Here is a 23515-nt window from a genome sequence, read left to right as displayed (position 1 = left end):
AGAACCTCATTTTTAGTGTGGAAGTAAATTATTTACTGAGGAATTGCCGAAGAAGAACTGATCTGTTGGTTGTGGGATAGTATGCTGCTTTCTGTATTTGGCATTCAAATATTCTTGTGTTGCAGCTTCAAGGTTGACATTTTTAGTATGCCTGGTGGTGTTCCTGGCTTGCCCTCCAGCACTCTTTATTGAACCGGGTTGATCTCTGGTTAATGGTAGTGGTAGAGTGGAGGAGATATCAGGGAATGAGGTTACTGATTGAGGTTGGATACAATGCTGCATGGATGATCAGTTTTGAGTTGCTAGATCTGTTGGAAATCTATCCCATGTAGCATGGTAGTAATGTCACACAAAATGTTAGCAGGTTTTGTTTTTGTGAAACCAAAAGAGGAAACGCTGGAAAATCTCAGCCGGTCTGGCAGCATCTGTAAGGAGAGAAGAGAGTTGATGTTTTGCGTCCAGACGACCCTTTATCAAAGCTCCAAAATTGTTATTATGAAGATGGGATTTTATCTCCGCAGGGACTATAGTGGTCACTCCTGCAAATACTGTTGATAGCACTCACTGCCTACTGCAATCAAATCTGTCTAACATAGCACAGCTACAAGTGGCATTGCAATATTGTTTTTATCCATTTCCTCTTGGCCCTTACTTAACCTGGACAAGCCCATCAGCACCAGTTAATGCTCAGTCACTGATTTATTCTGGAAGAGCGAAAACCTAATTGATATTGTTGAATCTGTGCTCATTTATGGCAAATTCTTGTAATTCCATTTATCTAACTATCAATGGTGATGAAAGCTTTCCATGAGTTATTTTGCTGTAAGTTTCTTTGGAAATTCCATTAAACTGCCACAATGATTGTTGTTATTGTGTGTAACCAGAAAAGAGGAAGTGGCATTACAGGAAATGTGGAGCTCTGACTGTAACTGAGGGAACTTGGCCAATTTTGAATTAGCACGGTGTTGTTGCCACTATTACTTTGAAGGATAAATGCTGGTGAGGAAGGTCATGTATTCCACCTCCAGAAAGACCCTTGTAGCATCTTTAAAATAATGTCAGAATGTTAAATTCCATTATGTGTATTGCAACAGCCAGAGTTCTACCATCTCTTGTAACACTGTATCACTTATTTTTGATCACGTTCCCGTGTACTGCCTTGGAAACTTAACTGTGTTAAAGGTACAATGTAAATGCAAGTTGTTGCTGAATTTGAATGTGTATTAGCTTTTAAAAGTTAAGTGGTAGTGGTAATCCAGGCTAATGCTCTGGGGATTTGGTTCAAATCCCACCGTGGTAGCTGGTGGAATTTAAATTCAATTAATAAAGAAAATCTGGAATTGTAACGATGAAACTATCACTGATTATTGTAATAACTCATCTGGTTTGCAAATACCCTTTAGGGAAGGGGGCATGGTGGCACAATGGTTAGCACTGCTGCCTCGGTGCCAGGTTCAATTCCGGTCTTGGATCACTGTCTATGTGAGTTTGCACATTCTCCCATGTCTATTTGGGTTTCCTCCGGGTGCTCCAGTTTCCTCCCATTGTCTAAAGATGTGCGGGTTAGGTTGATTGTCCATTAGCATCGGGGGATTAGCAAGGTAAAATGCGTGGGGTTGCAGGAATAGGATCAGGGTGGGATTGTGGTTGATGCAGCCTCGATGGGCTGAATGGTCTCCTGTACTGGAGGGATTCTATGAAAGGAAGTATGCCGTCTTTTTGTGGTCTGGCTTAATATGACTCCAGACCCACAGCAACATGGCTGGCTCTTAATTGCCATCTGAAATAGCCTCACAAAACCATTCAACTTCAGGTCAGTTAGGGATGGGTAATAAATGCTGGCCCAGCCAGTGATGTCCACATCCCAAGAAAGAATTTTTAAAAACTTTGGACTTTGGAGATGCAAAGGAAGAGGCACTACTTGGACTGAGGTAAAATAATCTAAAAACAGATTGAGAAAGAAAGAAAATGACATAAGTAACAAAATGAGTGAATTGATTACAATAAAAACAGCAAAACGGAGAAAAGGGGTAAAAGACATACCTAGAAACTGTTGTAGGAGAGAATTTGAGTGGCAAAGAGCAGTGAGCTGGTTACAAAAGTTCTTATTTCTATTGTGTGCTTGTCAACCACCAGAATTCCTCAAACTTTGATATGTAATTTTTTAACATTCTCTTCTCGCATGGAGAATGCTGTGTAGAGTTGGGAAGATTTACAGACTGATTAACAACTTGCATTGTGCTTGTTGGAGGTGCCATTTTTGAGATGAGATGTTAAACCAAGACCCAATCTGCCTGCTCAGAAGGATGTAAAAAAAAATCCATGACACTTGAAGCACAGCAATTCTGGTCAATATTTATCTCCGTCAACATGATGAGCAAACTACCTATTCATTTATCACGTTGCTGTTTGTAAGTTTTGCTGCGTGCATTTTGGCTGCCATGTTTCCTACATTACAAAGTGCTTATCCTTTTAAAAAACATCTTCATTGGCTTCTTCTATGGCCAACAAATCCTGGAATGGGACTTGAATCCTTGACCTTTTGGGTCATAGACTGGAATGCTAACTGAGTCACGTAGGCTCCTTTTGCATCGTGTATCTTATCTAATCAGGCACATTCAGTTCAACATTAATTAATTATTGCATTGAGTGTGGAATGTGTCACGGTTGGAGAAATTAACTAAATTAAATAAATCCAATACCAATATGTTCCAACACCATCTCCAATCCTGTAGCGGAAACGATCAAGAAAAGTTTCTCACTCTTGGAAAATTCTTGGCCCCATGCCTTAACTTTCACTATATTTAGTTATGCCTAGGAAGAAAGATGATATGCTGATATTACTGAACAGATGGAACCATAGTTAAAACCACAGACTTTTGACTCAATAGGCGAATGTGCTACCACTTAGTGAAGGTGTTAGCCTTGGCTCAGTGGTAAAGCTGTCATCTCTGAGACAGGAAATTGTGGGTTTTGTATCTAGGTTAAACTTCAGTGCTACACTGTGGGAGTACCATTACTAGAGATGTCAAATTTCAGATATAATGTTTATTGTGGCCTGATCTACTCCTTTATAGACACTTGTAGAGTTAGTCTCAATCGTTGAATCTGCTGCATTAGCTACTGGCCTTAATTCTCAGCCGATCTCAAGTTATTTTCGCCTTTACTTCTCAATCAATTCCCCAATAAAAGCCCTACCTTGTGACACCCAGCTCTTGTTCTCTGTCACCTACTCACGCAACCTCAAGCCAATGAAATGGCTTTTGAATCATAGTCACTGTTGCAAAATAGGAGACACAGCGCCCAGTAAACTCCCACAGTGTGATAAATGAGCAGTTTTTTGTTTGTCATGTTAATTAGGGCAGCAGACATAAGTCACAGGCTGTTCTTCAAGTGCCAAGGGTTCTTTTACATCCTGCCATTGGGCAGGTTGGACTTCAGTTTAATACCCCACCTAAAAGATGGCACCTCCACCAGGCTCAAAGTGGCTCGTTGATCAGTCTCTAAATCCTTCTGACACCCGGAATTCTCCAAAGGAGAAAAAGAATGCATAAAATGAACAATCGCAACTTTAATAATCTACATTGAGTTTGCGGAATGTCCGTGATTGACAAACGTTCTATTCAACTGACATCAAAAACTTTGTTGCCCTCACTATTGAGCTCAGGTTGAACTGCTGGATGCGTAATCTTTGTGTCGTCTTAAATGCTATTAAAACCTGATATCCATTTCACTGAAACTGCTTACTTCACTTCCACAGTTAATCCCACCTTCATCCTTACCTCATTGACACACTTGCTGAACCTTATTTTAATGACCTGCTAGATTCAAATTTCCCAATACTCAACTTCTGGAGATCATAAAATGCTACGTTTGCAGGAAAAAGGAGCAGGAATAGGACATTTGGTCCATCATGCCTTCTCCTTCACTCATTAAAATTATAGCTCTTCCAGCTGAAGACCAAAGCACCACTTCCTCCCCCTCTGCACTGAATTACTTCACTTGCCAAATTCCTGGGTTTAAGCACTCTGAAGAGGGCAACTAAGTTTTTGACGTCAGCTGAATAGAGTGTTTGTCAATCACGGACATTCCTCAAACTCGATGTAGATTTTTAAAGTTGCGTTTGTTTGTTTTGTGCATTTTGGTATTCTTTTTCTCCTTTGGCGAATTCTGGGGTGTTAGGAGCGTTTACAGGCTGATCAACAACTGCTTTCAGTCTGGTGGAGATGCCATCTTTCAGATGGGATGTTAAACTGAAACCCAACCTGCCCGTTGGGAGGATGTAAAAGAACCCATGGCACTCAAAGAACAGCCTGTGATTTATGTCTAATGCCGTAATCAATATTTATTCCTCAACTAACATTAAAAAACCTAGCTTTCATCTCCAGTTGCCATCTTTGTCATACCGTTCTGCTTCACTATTGCCCATGCCTTCAAAAGCTTCTAATGCTCTTCTCCTCTTCACAACTCCCATTCAAAGCTTACTAATCAGTTCACTCCAGAGTTTTGGCACATTTTTGATCTGCTTAACCTTACATCCCAAGTACTTTGGTCCTCCTACTTTAGATTCTGGGTCACCACCTTTCCAATCTCCATTGAGTGGATCTTGTAAACTCGATCCATATTTACTTGTTAAACTGGAGCCAGCTATTAAAGAGCTGAGCTCAGTGTGATTGAATTAAGAGGAAAGATTAGAAAAGTTGGAAAGGTCAGACTGTAGCCTGGAAAGGATATGCACATGCAGAAGTTTGAAACGGAATAGAAGCGTGTGTGGGAGAAGAAATTCCATGGGAATTTCCAGGACACAGAATGAATGAGTACTTGAGCATATTACTGTATTTCAGGATTTGAATCTGTACATAACAGGCTGACCTTTGCCCAGTCGATTAACATCATGACCTGGTACGGTCAGGCGAGTTTCGGGCCCAATTTTTCGCTCCTTGTGAGGTTACCAGCACTGATTTGCTGGTGAAATTGATGATAATTTCAATATTTATGAGTTAATTATATATAAGTTAATGAGTCGTGGATGTTGTCATCCAGGCTTATTTGACCTTAACTGCTCATAGATTGAGCTTCACGCCGGTGAGGATCACGTATGGTTCCAAAAGGCGAATGGTTGAGGACAGGGCCAGGCAGTGCCCCTTGGCTGTTGCCCTAGCCCTGCCCACTGGACAAGGGTGGATCGGCCAAGGCAGTGATCAGGGGTTTGGGTGGGTGGGGGGAGGGGAGGAGGGATGGGCAGCAATTGGCAATGTCAGAGGCGATGATTGGATGCAGTGGGGGGTGCTGACAGGAGACCTCCCAGTGCACAGTGTGTAATGGTGCCCCTAGTGCTCAGCAGCTGGCTTCCCAGCAAGAATAGGCTGCACTCTGCCCGCTACTGGTGAGAATCAAATCTTTTTTTTTAACTAAGTGTTGTACGATTGACTGGGAGCTTGGCAAAAACTCAGCACGATTTTCCCTGGTTTACATGCTCGTTTGGCACTGAGAATTATTTTAGTAAGATTGCCCCCAGTGAGTTTTTGTTATGTTCCTGATGATTTATGATTATAATTCTGAGTGCGCAGGCAGAAGATGCTTATGCTATGATGTAAGTGTTGCTAACCTTGATGTGGAAATGTGATGTGGTGTTGGACTGGGGTAAGCACAGTAAGAAGTCTCACAACACCAGGTTAAAGTCCAACATTTGGCAGCGCAAGCTTTGAGTCTTGCACCTTCCTCAGTGAGTGAGGAGTTGTGTTCACAAACAAGGCATATAAAGACACAAACTCAATTTACAAGGTAATGGTGGAATATGAGTCTTTACAGGTAATCGCTGAGCAGAAACTGATAGCCAAGTTCTGCACACATGAAGACAGCCTCAACTGGGATTTTGGGTTCGTGTCACACTAGCTATAACCCCCATGACTAGCCAGGGCTTGCAAAATCTCACTAACTGTCCTGGCTGGAAACAATATGCACTTTTTTAACCTGTGCTTGGCCCCCTCTCTATCACATTGACTGTATCTTTAAGATTTGATTACCTGTAAAGACTCACATTTCAACCATAATCTTTTAAATTGAGTTTGTGTTTGTATATGTTGCTAACCTGCCAGTGAGCAGGTCTTGGTTCCTCATGAATAGAAATGGTTATTTGGGATTTCTGCTCCTGGTTTAAAATCGAAAACATCCTTGGATGCTAATGCCTCAGGTCTGTAAGAAAGGATATCTTGAGGCATGGTACATTGGGGAGACCGTGCAGATACTATGACAATCACCAGGCAAGAGTGTTCTCTTCCTGTTGGGGAACACTTCAGCGATCACAGGCATTTGACCTCTGATCTTCGGGTAAGCATTCTTCAAGGCGGCCTTCACGACACGACAGTGCAGAATTGCTGCGCAGAGACTGATAGCCAAGTTCCCCACACGTGAGGACAGCCTCAACTGGGATCTTGGGTTCATGTCACACTATCTGTGATGCCCACGATTTGCCTGGTCTTGTAAAATCCCACTAACTGTCCTGGCTGGAGACAATACACATCTCTTTAACCTGTGCTTAATGCTCTCTCCATTCACATTGTCTGTACCTTTAAGACTTGATTACCTGTAAAGACTTGCATTCCAACCATTATTTTGTAATTTGAGATTGTGTCTTTATGTGCCCTGTTTGTGAACAGAACTCCCACTTACCTGATGAAGGAGCAGCACTCCAAAAGCTAGTGGCTTGTGCTACCAAATAAACCTTTAATGGACTTTAACCTGGTGTTGTGAGACTTCTTATTCTGTTTACCCCAGTCCAATGCTGGTATCCCTACATCATGGTTACTCAGATGCTGATAGGCAGCATACCTATCTTGGAGTTCACCTAGACACCCATGTGTCACAAATTATAAAAAGAGATGAATATTTATGAATATATTGTATACATACTGGTTTGTTAATCTTTGGGTATAATCTTTAGGAAAGGAAGACCTAAAGGAGAAAGATGAATTTGAAGCAGTGAATTGTATTTTCCTTCGATGCCCTTGGTTGAATATGATGCAGAGCAAAAGCCTTTAGAAAAATGTTGCGAATCAGGAAAAGGTGGTGATTACACCTTGGGTATACATTAAATATGTAACTATGCTTTAAGAAACTGCTACGACCATGTCAGCTTAGATAATGAGGACATGCTCATGTCCACATCAATGGGGATGAAGTGGAAATGGTTGAGAGCTTCAGGTTTTTAGGTGTCCAAATTGCCAACAACCTGTCCTGGTCCTTCCATGTCTACGCTATAGTTAAGAAAGCCCACTACCTTCTCAGCAGGCTAAGGAAATTTGGCAAGTCCACTATGACTCTCTCCAACTTTTACAGATGCACCATAGAAATCATTCTTTTTGGTTGTATCACTGCTTGGTATGGCTCCTGCTCTGTCAAAGACTGCAAAATATCACAAAGGGCCTCGAAAGAAGGTGAGTCCATCACACAAAGCAGCCTCCCATCCATCGACTCTGTCGATACTTCTTGCTGCCTTGGAAAAGCAGCCAGTATAATCAAGGACCCCGCGCACCCCGGACAGTGTCTCTTCCACCTTCCTTTGTTTGGGAAAAAGATACAAAAGTCTGGTGACACATACCAAGCAACTCTAGAACAGCTTCTTCCCTGCTGCCAACAGACTTTTGAATGGATCTGCCTTGTATTGATCTTTCTCTACACCTTAGCTACGACTGTAACTCTACATTCTGCACTCACTCCTTTCCTTCTCTATATACGGTGTGCTTTGTATAATGCCCAAGAAACAATATTTTCACTATAATAATACATGTGACAATAAAATCAAAATATTAAAATTCTTCTGAATGAGAGCAACAAAGCAATTTCCTCACTTGTTTGGGACAGGAGCAGGATGAAACTCACTAACAAATATTAAAACGTGAAAATAAAGTACAAAATAACTGGTAAGCATGATAAATTACTTGGTCTCTGCCTAATGTTGAATTGGTTCTGTGGGGTTAGGGTTAATTAAACCTTATCTCGCCCATAGACAGAACAGACTATTTAACTCTGAATCAGGGAAGCACTGGGGAGGTGGTGATAAATGTTACCATAGCTGAATATGATGTTCTTTCCAGGAGTAATTAATTAATAAGGGGATCAGGGGTTATGGGGAAAAGGCAGGAAAATGAAGATGAGAAAAAATATTAGCCATGATTATGCTGGTTGCTTTTCCGAGACAGTGGGAAGTGTAGACAGAGTCGATGGTTGGGAGGCTGGTTTGCATGATGGACTCGCCTTCTTCTAAGGCCCTTTTGTGGTTTTCTGCAGTCTTCGATGGGCCGAGCGGCTTAATTCCACTCCTACGTCTTATAGTAGGACACTGGATAAAAATGAAGATAACAAATCAAACTAATCATAGAATGTATGGCACGGAGACAGGCCCTTCAGTCCAGTCTGGTCCATGCCGACCAAAAAGCCCATTTAAGCTAACCCCATGTGCTTGCATTTGGTCCATATCCCTCTTTCCTATCCATGTGATGGTTCTTTTATGGCTATATTCTACACCAATTAATGAGTTTACAGTTGAGGACTAAGTTATTTGATCTTTCAAAATGCCCACAGCAGTTAACAAAATTGTAATTGTTAGAATGGGATTATAATTGGTGCTTCTATTTTACTAAGAAAAATTGATAGTATAATTGAATGCATAGATCTCATAATGTTCTATCATTTTCCTTTTGCAGTTCTTTACCGGTTGGTGGATAATTATAGATGCTGCAGTGGTTTACTCAAAAAATGGAGAAATGAATCCTGCTTTTCACACATGTGGAGTTATGTCAACCATAGCTTTTTTCATGTAAGTTCCCGATGATTGAATGTAATACCTTTGTTGCAAGGCTGTCTTTCTCATTATTATTAAATGCATTATATCGTCATATTTTTTGGGTTAAAAACGCAAATAAGAACCGAGAACCTTGCTGGTATCAGCTATGGTTGAAGGATAATGCTATTTCCATTAAGGCAGGAGGATGTCTCATTGGAGTCCCACTCCAGTGCAGGACTGTTAACCTGAAGCCCACTTGCCCTGCATATAAAAGATTCCACAACACTCTCAAAAAAGTGGGGTAGGGTAATCCTGCCAGCATTGATCCCTCATTTGACATTAGTTAGAATAGATTATCAGGTCAATATTGCATTGCTCTTTGTGGGATCTTCCTGTCTGGAAATTTACAGCCACAATTTTTCTGAAATAGCAATAGTGCTACATTTTTTTAAAAAAAACTTAATTGACTCTAAAGCACTTTAGGATGCTCTGAAGTTGTGAAAGGTGTTGCATAAAGGCAAATGCTTTCTTCTTTCCTCATTTTTCTGTTTAATAATCCAGCTCTATATACAGAAGAATTTGCTATTGGATAAATCTGCCAGATAAGCTCAAACGACAGGGAGGGATACTCTTGTTTCTGGCAAGCCCTAAAACAGAGGGACAAGAGATGCTGTGGATTTGGGTCACAGATCCCTAATGTCATGTACTATGAGGAAAGCTTAGGAAAACTCAACCGCTTCAGTTTTAGGAGGCTGAAAATAAGAGCATTTCTTATCAAAATATGTATAGAAAGTAGAATGGGAAAGGTTAATATTAAACATTAAGTGAAATCACATTTACAGGACAAAAGGACATAGGTGCAAAATGTTCTAAAACAGGCGCTGGACTGATATTAAGAAACATGTTGAGAAAAATTCAAGAAATAAGAGCAGAAGTAGCTTGTGTGGTTCTGCTATTCAGTAAGATCGTGGTTGAATTATATCAACTCCACTTTCCTGCCCTATCTTTGTATTCCTTGTTTGATTTTCTTTTCATAATCAATGATTTAATCTACATTGACAGTCATTAAACTCCATTCATCACAAATAGGACTTCCTGGTCCCATAAGAAAGCTTGCATTGCTAAATCAGATTCTTAGGAATGAGGTGGTGCAGGTGGATCAAGTGGCAATAGAGAAACCTTTAGGTGACAATCGTTGTATCATGAAGTTTATATTGTCTATGGACCAGGAACAGAGTGTGAATAGCGGGGGAAAAGTCAAATTCTGTTGTGGGGGAGTGGCAGTAGTTAATTTGCACCTGTGAAGAGCTGGTGCAGACATTATGGGTTGAATAGCCCCCTATTCTGTAAGAATTCTGTGTCTGATACAAACGAAATGGGGCATTATGATATCTCAGCAGTGGTTTACAAGGTGTAATTGCTAGTTATATTATCCTGTATATGGCCATTTTTACCAAAGGCCTGTACCCCATGGCCTGTACCCCATGGCCTGAACCCATGGCCAATACTCTTGAGTGTTTCATAAAGTCTTTTACATCTTCTGTCTTTTGGGCCCTATTTTTATTCCCTTTTCCAAAATATAAAATCATGAAATTTTACTAGTCCAGTCATGAACCTACAGCCATCACCTTTTTGTTCAATTATAGGGAAAGTATTTGCACAGGGTGCAGTCTTTGTTCTGGTTTTGGTCTGCTAACCCCTACTGTTTTCCTGATACTGAAATTACCAGTTCAGTTATGACAATATCAAAGGCGCATCTTACACTGAACCTGATTTTATTTTTTCCCAAAACTCCCTCGTCCCAAATACCCCAACACCCAAAATCTATATTGAACATCCCCAACTGCTACATGCTGCAGTCTCTAGAATTCCTAAGATTCACAACCTTTTGAATGAAGAAAGTGCTGCTCATCTGTCTGAAATATTGACCCCTCTGCAGCCAGGGGAAACATCTATTCATTGTCTGTTAGGAATGTATACGTTTCGATGAGACCATCTCCCATTTGTCTAAATTCCAGAGAATATAACCTGTTCTACTTGATCAGTTTAAGTTTATTTATTAGTGTCACAAGTAGGCTTATATTAACACTGCAATGAAGTTACTGTGAAAATCCCCTGATCACCATTCATCCAAAGAAATTTAGAGTAGTTTCATGGGTTGGCTAGTGGCACCAGTAATGTAGAATTTTTTAAAAAGACAGTTGGAATGTTTGATATTGTTGTAGGTAAAAGATACCTCTGAGACCAGTTGTGAGTCAAAGTTTAGCAACTTTATCCAAAAGCTTTTGGGAGATACACCTGGTACCTAACGGCAGTTCCCCAGGCTTCTCTTCAAACACAACTTGAGAGCACGTATTTATACACCCCCTGTCACGAACGCATCTTCTCGTTCTCAGCAAGTTCGCAGGCCGTGGCTTAGCCTCCATCATGAGAACATGGCTGCCTTGGCATTTCTTCATGGTTATTTCAAGGCCACAATTGTTCCACATCGGAGGTGTTATTAGCTAACAAACAGGCTGGCAAAACAAGTTAAAGTTAATGGGGCTGGTATAATAATTTCATAGGTTATATAGCATACAATATGTTGGTACATGACACATAAGCAGTACATAATGAATATATATTTATGTTAGGCAGAAGTCCATAATATTAAATACACGAATATAGGTATGAGCTGGGTCAGCTACATTTCTGAACAGATCATCATAAACTTGTGTACAACAGCAAGGACAGCTGCAGTCTTATTGTCCGGACACACGAAAATAAGTCTTACATCTGTCTGGGATATATGAAAACAAGTCAAAAACAAGTCTTAAATACTTTTTTTACTCATTCCAATTATTACAAAGTTCATTAACCCATTCCCTACTACAATATGTAACAGTAGACATCTGTAAATGAATATGCTGATGAACCGAACCTCTACTTGTCATTATGGCGTGTCCTCTGGTAAATATTTTTGAACAAGAATTTTTTCATGAACTAATTACCACATGAATCATGGGTAATCTAGGTCACTAAAACGCCTGTAATGTACATCCAGCAGCTCGTTACCATACTGCACTTGTCTTGTGAACTTTATAGTGTAACTTCCTAATTCTAAAATCTAGGATAAATGCTGTGTCGAATGGACAGGTCCGAGGGGATGGATACAGTGATGGCTGCCTGGGAAGAACAGGTAAGAATACCTTCAGCTATTCCCTTATTTGTGATTCCTATATTTCAAGAATCATTGAAGAACACAGTTACCTAACAACACTGAAAACAAAACTGAAGAGAAAGTGACACAGTAGGATTAAGGATGGTGTGTTACAAGTAGGAGAACTTCCAACTGGTGGCATTTCTTGTTTTTTGAGTGGTAAAATTACAGGTTTGAAAAGTGCCTGAACTAGCATAGAAGTAAAAACATTGTGTGCATTTGCACTACTGTGTACTGTTACCCCATCAGTGTTGGCTGTTCTGTCAACTTGGGATATTAACTACTGAGGTAAATATTTACTCAGGATTCCATCTAACAACTTCCTGCTAACCCGTCAGTAATGATTTGGGCGTATGCTGCTAATGAACTGGAATTGATGTTGTTGCTTTGGTGCTGGGGAAACAAATAGGGAAACCTTAAGAGAAAATATGCTTAAAAAAGACATTGGATTTGAGTATAGTTTTTCCCAGATGCTGTGTTATTTGGATTGAGAAACTAGAATAGATGCGCACCAGTATGATCTGTCAAAATGAAACAGTCACTTCTGCTTCTAGTTTTGGCATTCTCGGTTATTCAAAGTCAATACCATTGAATTGAGCATTCAGCAGTGTGCAGGCCACAAGGAGAAAATTTTGAAAAACATCCATTGCACTAGACCATGTAGAGTGATGTGTTGTAGATTTTGTGCCAGGCTCATGAATGCATGTGACATTCTCGAATAGTTTGTCATTCCTGTACCAAGTTGCTAGTAATGTTGAAAGCAAGTTGTTTTTGTCAGTGAACAGGTTCACTTCTGGCCCTCGGAGCTTAGGCACCTCCTTCTTGCTTTGAGGCATCTAGGCCGCTGCCACTCTTGTGCTAGAGTAAAATGTAAGGAAGTGCAGAAGAATGAACTAGTTTCTTCCGTTCCCTCACCCTTGTCCTTCCTGTGAACCCTTGCATTTATTTTATGCCTCTCTGCAACAGTGAAACCAGTGTTTGTGGCTCAGTGGGTAGTGCAGATTGAATCTGTGCACTGCTGCCAAATGCTTTCAGTCCAGCAACCTATTACTGTGCTGCTACTTTGGATCATCGTTCTTAAAGAACTGACTTCCAGAATGAAGCTAACACGAACTGGAAACCAACGTGCAAACTATACGCTACTGGAATTTTGGGGATTGACCAAAGTTTCAAAAATAAAATGGAAGTGTTTCTGAATGTTGAAATTTGCTCTCCCCACGCCTGGCTTCTTCCTTCCTTTGAACACAAGGGAATTAAAGAGTATGGAACCAACGTGAGTAGATGGATTAAAGATATGTATTGACCATCAGCAGAATAGGCTTGAGAGGCTGAATGGCCGACTCATGTTCCTAAGATAATTGCTGTCTTTACTGTACCAAAAGCCCTCAAATACTTTGCCCCAGGTAAGCCTTCACCTGTGAGCCTAGATTGTGGAGAGGCTATTTGATCCTACCTACTCTCGCCCAAAATCAGCTGATATGTTTATCGGCAGGATTCATTGACTAGCAATCAGGAATGGGTAATCTGCATTTTTAAAATTTTTTTTCCTTCTGGATCTAACAATACAGGCCAGTTGGAGCACTCCAGCCATTCATGCCCTGGCACCGCAGCCAGTGAGGTTGGAGAATTTGGCACCAGTAAATCCTGCTGGTCTGAATGTTCAGAGAATCCTGCCTAATGTTTCAGGTCAATGGTCTTTCATCTGTACAGGCACTGCCAGCCCTGCTGAGTATTTTTAGCATTTTCTGTTTTATTTCAGATTTGCACCATCCACAGTTTTCACTGATGTGATGTTCTGGCTACCTTTTTGTGGTAATTGACCACAAAGTGCAATTTAAGTCCACCTCACTGACGTTGCATTGTGGAAGTCTTCAGGGCATTTGGAATTTTGCTTGACGTTAAGTTATGCACAGAGGCCTTGCAGGAAAGGGGAAGTGCAAACTCGGGCAGATGAGTAGTTACTGGGAAGGCATCCACAAACACATTGAATGAATGGTGTTGACATGCAACGTATGCAGAAGTACAGAAATAACAGCATAGATATTGAAGTACTAGTCAGGCCATGGGGTACTGTGGCAGCTGATTCATTCATACAAAATCAAGAATGGTATCTCATAGTTGCAGACTGGTACTCAAAGTTCTCTATTTTCCAAAAGGCAAAAGATTTGACAGCTGCAGCAATCATCTCAGCAGTACAAATTCTGGTTGTTGAACAAGGGATTCCCACGTACAACAATGGAGTCCAATTCACTTCCAGGGAATATAAGGAATTTGCAGAACAGTACAAGTTCAACATCACCATGTTACCCAAAGGGCACCAATTTATAGAAAGACATGTCCAGGTGGTCAAGAGAACCCTCAGTAAATTCCAGGAAACAATAACCTTGCCTCAAATGACATCATTTCTAAGCTGAACTGAAATCACCTCTAGAACTGTTGAATATAAGAAAATATAACTGTGCCAGGCAAGATACTCATTCCTGGTCACTTGGAGGAAGTAAGATAATAACCCACTGATGCACATGCAGAAACGCTTCAAGCTTGCCAAATCTGTACCTGAGTTATTGAAAGGACAGAACTGTACATGAACAGGATCCATTCATGAAAACTTGGAAACCAGCAGAAATTGTTGAAGAAGTTGAGACTCCAAGCCATACATCATTGGGACCAAAACTGATAAGCAAATAAGGAGGAACAGCATCCATATTCAGCAAATGTCTAAGTTGGATAAGTGGAGAAGATCACCAACAATTCAACATCACCAACCTAACTAACAAGCAGCGCAATATCAGCGGCACCAGGAAGTGATGTTAGCAACATCAAGCATAACTCCTATAACAATACCCGGTGCAACATGCAGAACATTACCTGTGCTGTGTGCCAACTTGCCCTTCAGAGTGATGGGGACACAACGTCTTTTCTTCTAAGTGATATGATGAATAATATTTTGAGAGGGGAAATCAAGCTATAACAACTTTAAAGGCATTGTTTTAAATATAGTAAAGTTAATGATTGGAACAATTATTTTGATACAGAGGCATTTTTTAACGAAAGATGTTAAATTATTCAAAGCGCTTGGAACGAATCGTTATGCAAATGTGCCATCCAGGGTGCCACACTTAATGTGCATTGCAGTCAGCTGTCAAGCAACAATGTACAAGTCCGCCAACCACTTGTATAAATACAGTATTTGCAGTACTGTGCTTTTGTACCATATGAGACTTCCAACAACCCTTGATACTTAATGTATAACTGCATTTGTTACCTGACTGTGTTGTTACCTTGTTTCTGACTTTGAACTGACCTTCGTTCAAAAGAAATTCCAACTAAACAAGGAATATTGAAAATGAGCAGAATTAATATGGTAGCATAATACATTTAATTGAAATGATTACTATGGATTTGAAAATCAAGTATTTTATGGATTAAGCTTTGAAAGTTTTATAGCAGAATATGACTCGAGTTGGAATTTTAATGAATGACTGGCCCAGATAAAGGCAATATCTAGCCAATTGCTTCATTTAACTATGCACAAAAGGAATGGGGGAAAACTACAATGTTGGAAGTCCGGTATAGTACAAAAGCACAAAACTGCAAATATATAGATTATACCATTTAGTTATTGTCGTCATTTTCTGTTTAACTGGGTGAAAATAACTTCTATTTGAGATTTTAATTGTGAATTTGCATGCAGTGCAGATGTTAAGTGTTCAGTATGTTGTGCTCTGCCAGATGCGTGTGGCAGTTACCTAATCTGTGGAGTGGCGAGGCAATCATTTCGTCCTTGTGCTTTTTATTAGCCCTGTTTTAAAAATGCTTAAATTAAAAAGCTAGTGTTATTTGAGACAAGAGAGCACCGTGAAGCATGTGGTTAACCAGGGAGAAAAGGATGTGGTTTACAGGAATGATTTTATGTTCAGCTGCAACGAAAGTCAACTAATTCATTGCTGACAAAATAGCTTTCCTAACAGCAAATGTATCATCTCCACATGGAAGGTGTGCTAAATTTGTTAACCTAGTTACAAAATTTGGCTACTCTGAAGATTTGTGACAGAAAAAGATCAAAACAAAATTGTCTGAAGGTCTGTTTAAATGTGAATATTTTGTTTACTTGCATAGTAAGCAGTTCTATAGATGAGTTAAGTACAAGTTTGAGTGATGTTTGTTGAAGAATAGGAGTCCTGGCTTTAAATAAGTGATTTCAACTTTGCCTCATTTGCCCACTGCTTTGTTCACCTGTATAAAATAGTTTCTGTTGCTCCAAACCCAAGCCCGTGCACCCTTCTCCTCCTCTATTGTGTTCCCTATTTGCATCATCTTTTTCTTTTTGAATCCATCCAGTCTTTCCTTTTACCACTCCCTCCCCCTCACCATCACTTTCGCAACATGTCTTTCTCTACTTCTCCCAAACCTTCAGCCTGCTGGATACTGCCATCTGCTCGTCCTCTTCTACTGTAGCTTACAGAATTGGCCACAACTTCCCTTTGCTCCTATCAAGGCATATCACTCATTTCAGCGTGTCCCTGGGTAGCAATGGTATTGCCTCATCCTGTCACTTATCCCTAAACCTAGATATTCTCCTTTTCTTCTCCATTTTCTCTGACATAGGGGATATTCATTACTGAATAGTCCCATGCAAACAACAGCCCCTACATTAATGACTTGATTCTGGAGGACTCAATTGAGCAGACCGAAACCAACATTCAAATGATTCCTTTCCAAAGAGCTGTCTTCCAGCTCTAACTACCCTCTTGCAGTTTGGTTCCTCTACTGATGAGCACTTTGACTTTTATTATCCCTCCCAAAGGTCTGCTAACATTGCCTGATGAATTACAGGAATGTGTTTATTTACTGACACCTTAACCTCTTCTCATCGTTTAAATACAATTTCCATCACAATGTTTTCAAAATTAACTCTCCCATCCCTGGCTGATATTTCATTTTCTGCAACAAATTAATGTTTGTGGTTTGCTCCCCCTCACTCTACTGATGGTAAAAACCCTACTGTGGCACAAATCACTACTTTTCCTAGTGTAGGTTGAGTTCACTGCTGACTTGTAGAGCCCAGCAACAATTTTTTTACTCATATGTGCTAGGTCAGGAAGTTATCAACTGTCTGTCATTCTCTTGGAATCTCTTTGTACCTCCCTTTCCCTTGGGCAGCTCGTTCTCTGTCAGGTGGCTCTTGTACTCTATGTTCAGAAATGGCTCATTTGGTCGCGCACCAGCTTTTACTCTTTCATGGGATGCAAGTGTCACTGGTAAAGCCAGTTCCTCACCCCTAATTGCTATTGGGGAAGCTGGTGGTGAGCCGCTGCAGTCTATCTGGTGTGGGTACACACAGGAAGGGAGTCCTAGGTTATTGACCCAGTGACAGTGAAGGAATGGCGATACTATTCCAAGTCAGGATGCTGTGTTGCTTGGAGGGGAATTTGTAGGTTGCTGTGGCTGCTGCCCTAGTTCTTCTAGGTGGTGAAGGTTGCAGGTTTGAAAGGTGCTGTGAAAGGAATGTTGGTGAGCTCAAACTGGGTACTGTGCATCGATGCAGAGGAACTGGGAGTGAATGTTTAATACGGTATGCCAATGAAGGGCGATAATTTATTCTGGATTGTGTCTCGTTTCTTAAGTGTTGTTAGATCCACACACATCAGGGAAGTGGAGGACATTTTATTACACCACTGACTTTAGATGATTGACAGACTTTGGGAGACAGGAAGTGAGTTGTTCATTGCAGAATTTGCAGCCTTTGGCCAAGTCTTGCAGTTATATTTCTCGTCAGTGGTAACTGCACAATATTGGATGTGTGGCTTTGTGATGGTAATGCCATTGAATGTCAGGAAGAGATGGTTAGCTTTCCCTCTTGTTGGCAAAAATCCTTCCTTGGTATTTGGTGTGGTGCAAATGTTGTTTGCCACTTATCAGCCCAAACCTGACTGTTGTCCAGGTCTTTCTGCGTATTGGATAGAGGCAGCATTTGAGAAGTCATAAATGGCATTGAACATTATTCAATCATTGGTGAACATCCCCACATATGACTGAGGAAAAGTCATTGATAAAGCAGTTGAATATGGTTGGGTCTAGGACACTACCCTGCAGCACTGACCTGGGAGTGAAATGACCACCTCACTAATTTTCTTATATGCAAGTTACAACTCCAACTTGTGGAGAATTTTTCCCAATTCCCACTTGCTCTTAATTTTGCTATCACGCTTGGTCGCGTTTTGCTTTGTCAAAGGCAGTCATTCTCACCTCACCTCTCGAGTACAGCTCATTTGTCCATATTTGAACCAAGGCTGTAATGAAGTCAGGATCTGAGTAGCTTTTATAGAATCCAAATTGAGTATTGGTGAATAAGTTATTACTGTGTATGTACCATTAAAAGCACTATCAGTGACATCTTCCATCACTGTACTGCTGACTGAGAGTTGACTACTGATGTGGTGAGTGGGTTTATCCTGCTTTTTGTGAACAGAACGTTCCTGGGCACTTTCAACATTGTCGAGTAGATGGTATTGTTATAACAGTAACTGCTGAGTCAAGGTTGCAGCTGATTCTGGAGGACAAACCAGGAGATTCCAGATTCAAGTTCCACTCTAGGGTTTAAGCACAAAAAAATCCATACTGACCCTTCAGTACTGTACTGAGGGAGTGCTGCACTGTAGGAGGTGCCATTTTTTAGATAAGGCATCAAACTGAGACCCCTTCTGTCGTCCTCAATTAGCCTTTAAAGAACCCATGGTACCATTTCAAAGATGAGCTGGAAGGAATCTCAGGTGTCCTGGCCAATAATTTACTCCTCAGTCAACATCACAGATTATCTGGTCACTATCTTAGTGCTATCTGTAGGAGTTTAGATTATATAATAAAATTGTATAATCTAAAATTCTTCATTGAGTACTGTGTTCACAAGTGCTATGAGACGTTGGATAATGCGAGAAGTACCTTATAAATGCACATCTTGTCTTTGTGCACGTGTCTGAGTGTGCATACCCCTCTCGTTATCAAGGAAAAAGGTGGTCTTTAATGTGACTGGTTCTGTTGTGCTCTCCCCATCCTCAACATGAGACAAAGCTGTCCTGATACTTGTTTTGTATGAGTTCCTAATTGAGAAAGTACAAGTTTAGAAAAGTTTCTGTTTCCCCATATTTACAGAACCGCAAGTATGTGAGTCAATATACACACTCACATTTCTTCCTTTCTTTCACAGGTGCACGAATCTGGCTTTTTATCGGCTTCATGCTAATGTTTGGATCTCTCATAGCTTCCATGTGGATCTTATTTGGGGCGTATGTTGTGCCTAGTAAGTAGTATAATTGACATCCTTGATCGTTGAGTTTCTAAATATTTGCCAGTATTATCACACCCAAGCAAATGTCTGTCTAAAATTAGCTGGTGGTACCGTGTACTCAGTTATTTTGGTTTGAGGATTTGTGTTAAATGAAGGTTATCAGAAGGTTGAAGGGCATTGAAAAGTATAATAATATCACTGCAGTGCTTTGTATGAATCCCATTCTTCACACTGGTAGAATAATTAGCTTCCTTTATTTCCTCTTTTTCCAATCTCAACAAAAGCCATGTTATCATACAAAATCAGCCCACTTGGCCTATCAATTATGTGCCTACTCTTTGTTCATGCAAATCAAAATTTAGTGTCCTGCACTGTCTTGTACCTTCCTCTGGTTCAATTATTTATCTGCTCTTCCCTTGCTCCCTGCCTCAAGGATTCTTGTGACAGATCATTCTGTGGCTTTGCGTAAAGAAACTTCCTGAATAATTTCTTGTCTTTTGTAACCTTATGTTGCTCAGCTGCCTGTGCTATGTCCTCTTTTCAAAATCCATTCTATTGCTCCTCTTGACCCCTGATTCACGGAAGCAGATCAAACAATTTTCCAACATAATGGGTAAATCTCTTAGCTGATGGTCCTATGCTCGATTATATAGATAATTTTCCCATTACCCTGGAATAGCTACCACATCAAGTGTGATTTGCTTTGTAAGACAGCTTTCTTTTAAATATTCTGACCTCCCTTTGTGTTGGCGCACCATCTTTTATTTAAAGAAAAAACTGAGAATTTATGGAAAGATGACCAAAGATTCTGCAATGGGTTTGTTATAAAGAAGCAGTATTTGGATGAGAAAGAGGAGAGAGCCAAGGGGGGATTTTTGGACAATTCCTGAGGTGATGGTCCAGTGGTGAAAAGAAAAGCCATTGATAAAGATGATTTAGGTATGATCAGCTAAATTAAGATTGGATCCAAGGTGGTCCCGCTGAGGTCAACATCAGTAAAGCAATGGAAATGGATGATTTAATCAACTATGTCATACGCTACAGAGAGGTTGAAGAGGGATAATGCACTGTGGTCACAGCCACAGAATGTCCCTCTTGATTTTGTGTAGGTTTAACATATTTTAAGTACCATAGGAACCATTTTTGAATGGCTTAAAACAATGAATTTTGGGGGAGACACGATGTGCATTTGGAAGGTGACATCGTGTGAAAAGATTTTGAGTGGAAAGGGAGAAGAATGGTTTTTCAATACCTGGAACTGCTTATGTCAGAGGACCAGAAAACTAAATTGGCAGTCAGCAGTTTCAAGGGAATACTGTGTGGCTATTTGGCAAAGCAAGCTTGAGAAGGATTTATCAAGCAGTTCAGCACTATGGTAGGGAGGCCCAAGTGGTGGGAAGTTTGGCTTGTAGCTGAGGGAGACAGAAAAGAGGTTGGTGGACAAGTGACCTGACCTGTTAACTAATTAATCCATGAGACACTCATACTTGCTAATAAAGGAGAGGGTTTAAGAAGGCAAATGGTAAAAATCTAGATTGCTGTCCAGGATTATTCTCGAGTAGAGGGTATATCTTGATGTAGTCAAGCTACATCTGGTGAAGGATACCATTTATGCTCCAGATAGAAACTGCAGGCAGGAGTACCCCCTCCCCCTTATCCGTTGATCCCTTTAGCCCCTAGAGTTATATCTTGTATCTTAATTTCGCCTTGAAATCAGACAACATATGGTCAACTGTGGATTTTGGGAGTAAAGAAAATTGGAACAGATTTGTTATAATTTACGCAATCTATAAGTGCTACAATTTTATGCTCAATTATCTTTAGGAATTAAGTATTAATTCAACGTTAAAAAGTTTAATAACTAGTAAGCATTCAAGAGGACAGGGTTTGATAATTATATAATCATCTGAAAGGACCCTTAGCTGATGAAGAATGAAAACTTGTGTCAATCGATTTGAAGAGTCTGGATCAAATTTTTCATGAGTGAACAGTACGATGAAATGGCCTCACTCTTTTTTAAAAAAAAAACACAGGAAAGACTTGGTATTAATAAAAATTCAGACGACGGAAGGTTACAACTGCATTTGTTGCATTTAGAATGCAAAGTAATGTACTTCATTGATTCAAAGATTCAGAATTTTATTCTGGGTTCCTACTCTCATCAAAAAAGTAAACTTTTTAAATCAATTTTCTTCCATTTACTGATAGACTGAGATATGAAGTAAAATGTACCACTTGGAATAAAATTTTACTATAGAAAAATCTATTAATAGATATAAGAAATAAATTATTACTGCTATATGACTAGTGGACATGTGTAAATCAGTCGATGAATCGGAACAGCCGACAGAGATCCACAGTGCAGCAACCTAAGAGGAAGGAGTCCAATTGGACTCCTCCGGAAGGCTGCTGCCCTCGACTGGACTGGTATGCCCAAACCATCAGGAGGTGCGTTAACACCAGATTCATCAGCCGCACTCACAAGACAGCCCCGAACATCACCCAAGCACAACGCAACGCTATCCACGCTCTCAAGACCAACCGCAACATTGTCATCAAACCAGCAAAGGGGGGGCCATTGTCATACTGAATAGAACGGATTACTGTAAAGAAGTGTACCGACAACTAAACAATGAGGAACACTACAGACAGTTACCCACAGATCCGACCAAAGAACACACTCGTCAACTCAACAATCTGATCAAGACCTTTGATCCGGACCTTCAGAGCACCCTCCGTGCTCTCATTCCACGTACTCCCCGCATTGGAGATCTCTACTGCCTCCCAAAGATACACAAGGCAAACACACCTGGCCGTCCCATCGTATCGGGCAATGGGACTCTGTGTGAGAACCTCTCCGGCTACGCCGAGGGCATCCTGAAACCCATTGTACAAAGAACCCCCAGCTTTTGTCGCGACACTACGGACTTCCTACGGAAACTCAGCACACATGGAGCAGTTGAACCAGGGACACTCCTCGTCACAATGGATGTCTCGGCGCTCTACACCAACATCTCCCACAACGATGGCATTGCTGCAACTGCCTCAGTACTCAATGCCGACAACTGCCAGTTTCTAGATGCATTTTTACAACTCATCCGCTTTATCCTGGACCACAATGTCGTCACCTTCACAACCAGTTTTTCATCCAGACGCACGGAACAGCCATGGGGACCAAATTTGCACCTCAATATGCCAAAATCTTCATGCACAGGTTGAACAAGACTTCTTTGCGCAGAATCTTCAACCGATGCTATACACCAGATACATCGATGACATTTTCTTCCTTTGGCCTCATGGTGAACAATCACTGAAACAACTATATGATGATATCAACAGATTCCACCCCACCATCAGACTCACCATGGACTATTCCCCAGAATCAGTTGCATTCTTGGACACACGCATCTCCTTCAAGGTCATTCACCTCAGCACCTCACTGTACCGCAAGCCCACAGACAACCTCTCAATGCTCCACTTCTCCAGCTTCCACCCTAAACATGTTAAAGAAGCCATCCCCTATGGACAAGCCCTCCGTATACACAGGATTTCCTCAGATGAGGAGGATCGTGACAGACACCTCCAGACGCTGAAAGATGCCCTCGTAAGAACAGGATATGGCGCTCGACTCATAGATCGACAGTTCCGATGCGCCACAGCAAAAAACCGCACCGATCTCCTCAGAAGACAAACATGGGACACGGTGGACAGAGTACCCTTCGTCGTCCAGTACTTCCCCGGAGCAGAGAAGCTACGACATCTTCTCCAGAGTCTTCAACATATTATTGAAGACGAACATCTCACCAGGGCCATCCCACACCCCCACTTCTTACCTTCAGACAACCACGCAACCTCAAACAGACCATTGTTCGCAACAAACTACCCAGTCTTCAGGAGAACAGTGACCACAACACCACACAACCCTGCCACAGCAACCTCTTGTAAGACATGCCGGATCATGGACGTGGATACCATGATCACATGTGAGAATACCATCCACCGGTACATGGTAAATACTCTTGCAACTCGGCCAACGTTGTCTACCTGATACGCTGCAGGAAAGGATGTCCCGAAGCATGGTACATTGGGGAGGCCGTGCAGACGCTACGATAACGGATGAATGAACATTGCTCGACAATCACCAGGCAAGACGGTTCCCTTCCTGTTGGCGAACACTTCAGTGGTCATGGGCATTCAGCCTCTGATCTTCGGGTAAGCATTCTCCAAGGTGGCCTTCACGACA

General features: G+C 41.0%; 1 protein-coding gene across 1 annotated transcript in view; it reads left to right on the top strand.

Moving 5' to 3' along the window:
* The window catches only part of LOC145353169 (transmembrane protein 50B), an 87904-nt gene that overhangs the window by 53072 nt on the left and 11317 nt on the right, over positions 1–23515 (top strand). Inside the window, exons 3-5 of the mRNA XM_080203629.1 lie at positions 8706–8818; positions 11896–11963; positions 19192–19284. Of these exons, the coding sequence (XP_080059755.1) occupies positions 8706–8818; positions 11896–11963; positions 19192–19284 (274 nt within the window). The remainder of the gene's footprint in view (positions 1–8705; positions 8819–11895; positions 11964–19191; positions 19285–23515) is intronic.

This window comes from Carcharhinus amblyrhynchos, chromosome 15, assembly GCF_965287045.1.
Source record: "Carcharhinus amblyrhynchos chromosome 15, sCarAmb.v2.hapA, whole genome shotgun sequence".
Classification (NCBI taxonomy): domain Eukaryota; kingdom Metazoa; phylum Chordata; class Chondrichthyes; order Carcharhiniformes; family Carcharhinidae; genus Carcharhinus; species Carcharhinus amblyrhynchos.
This window is presented reverse-complemented; position numbering and strand designations above follow the sequence as displayed.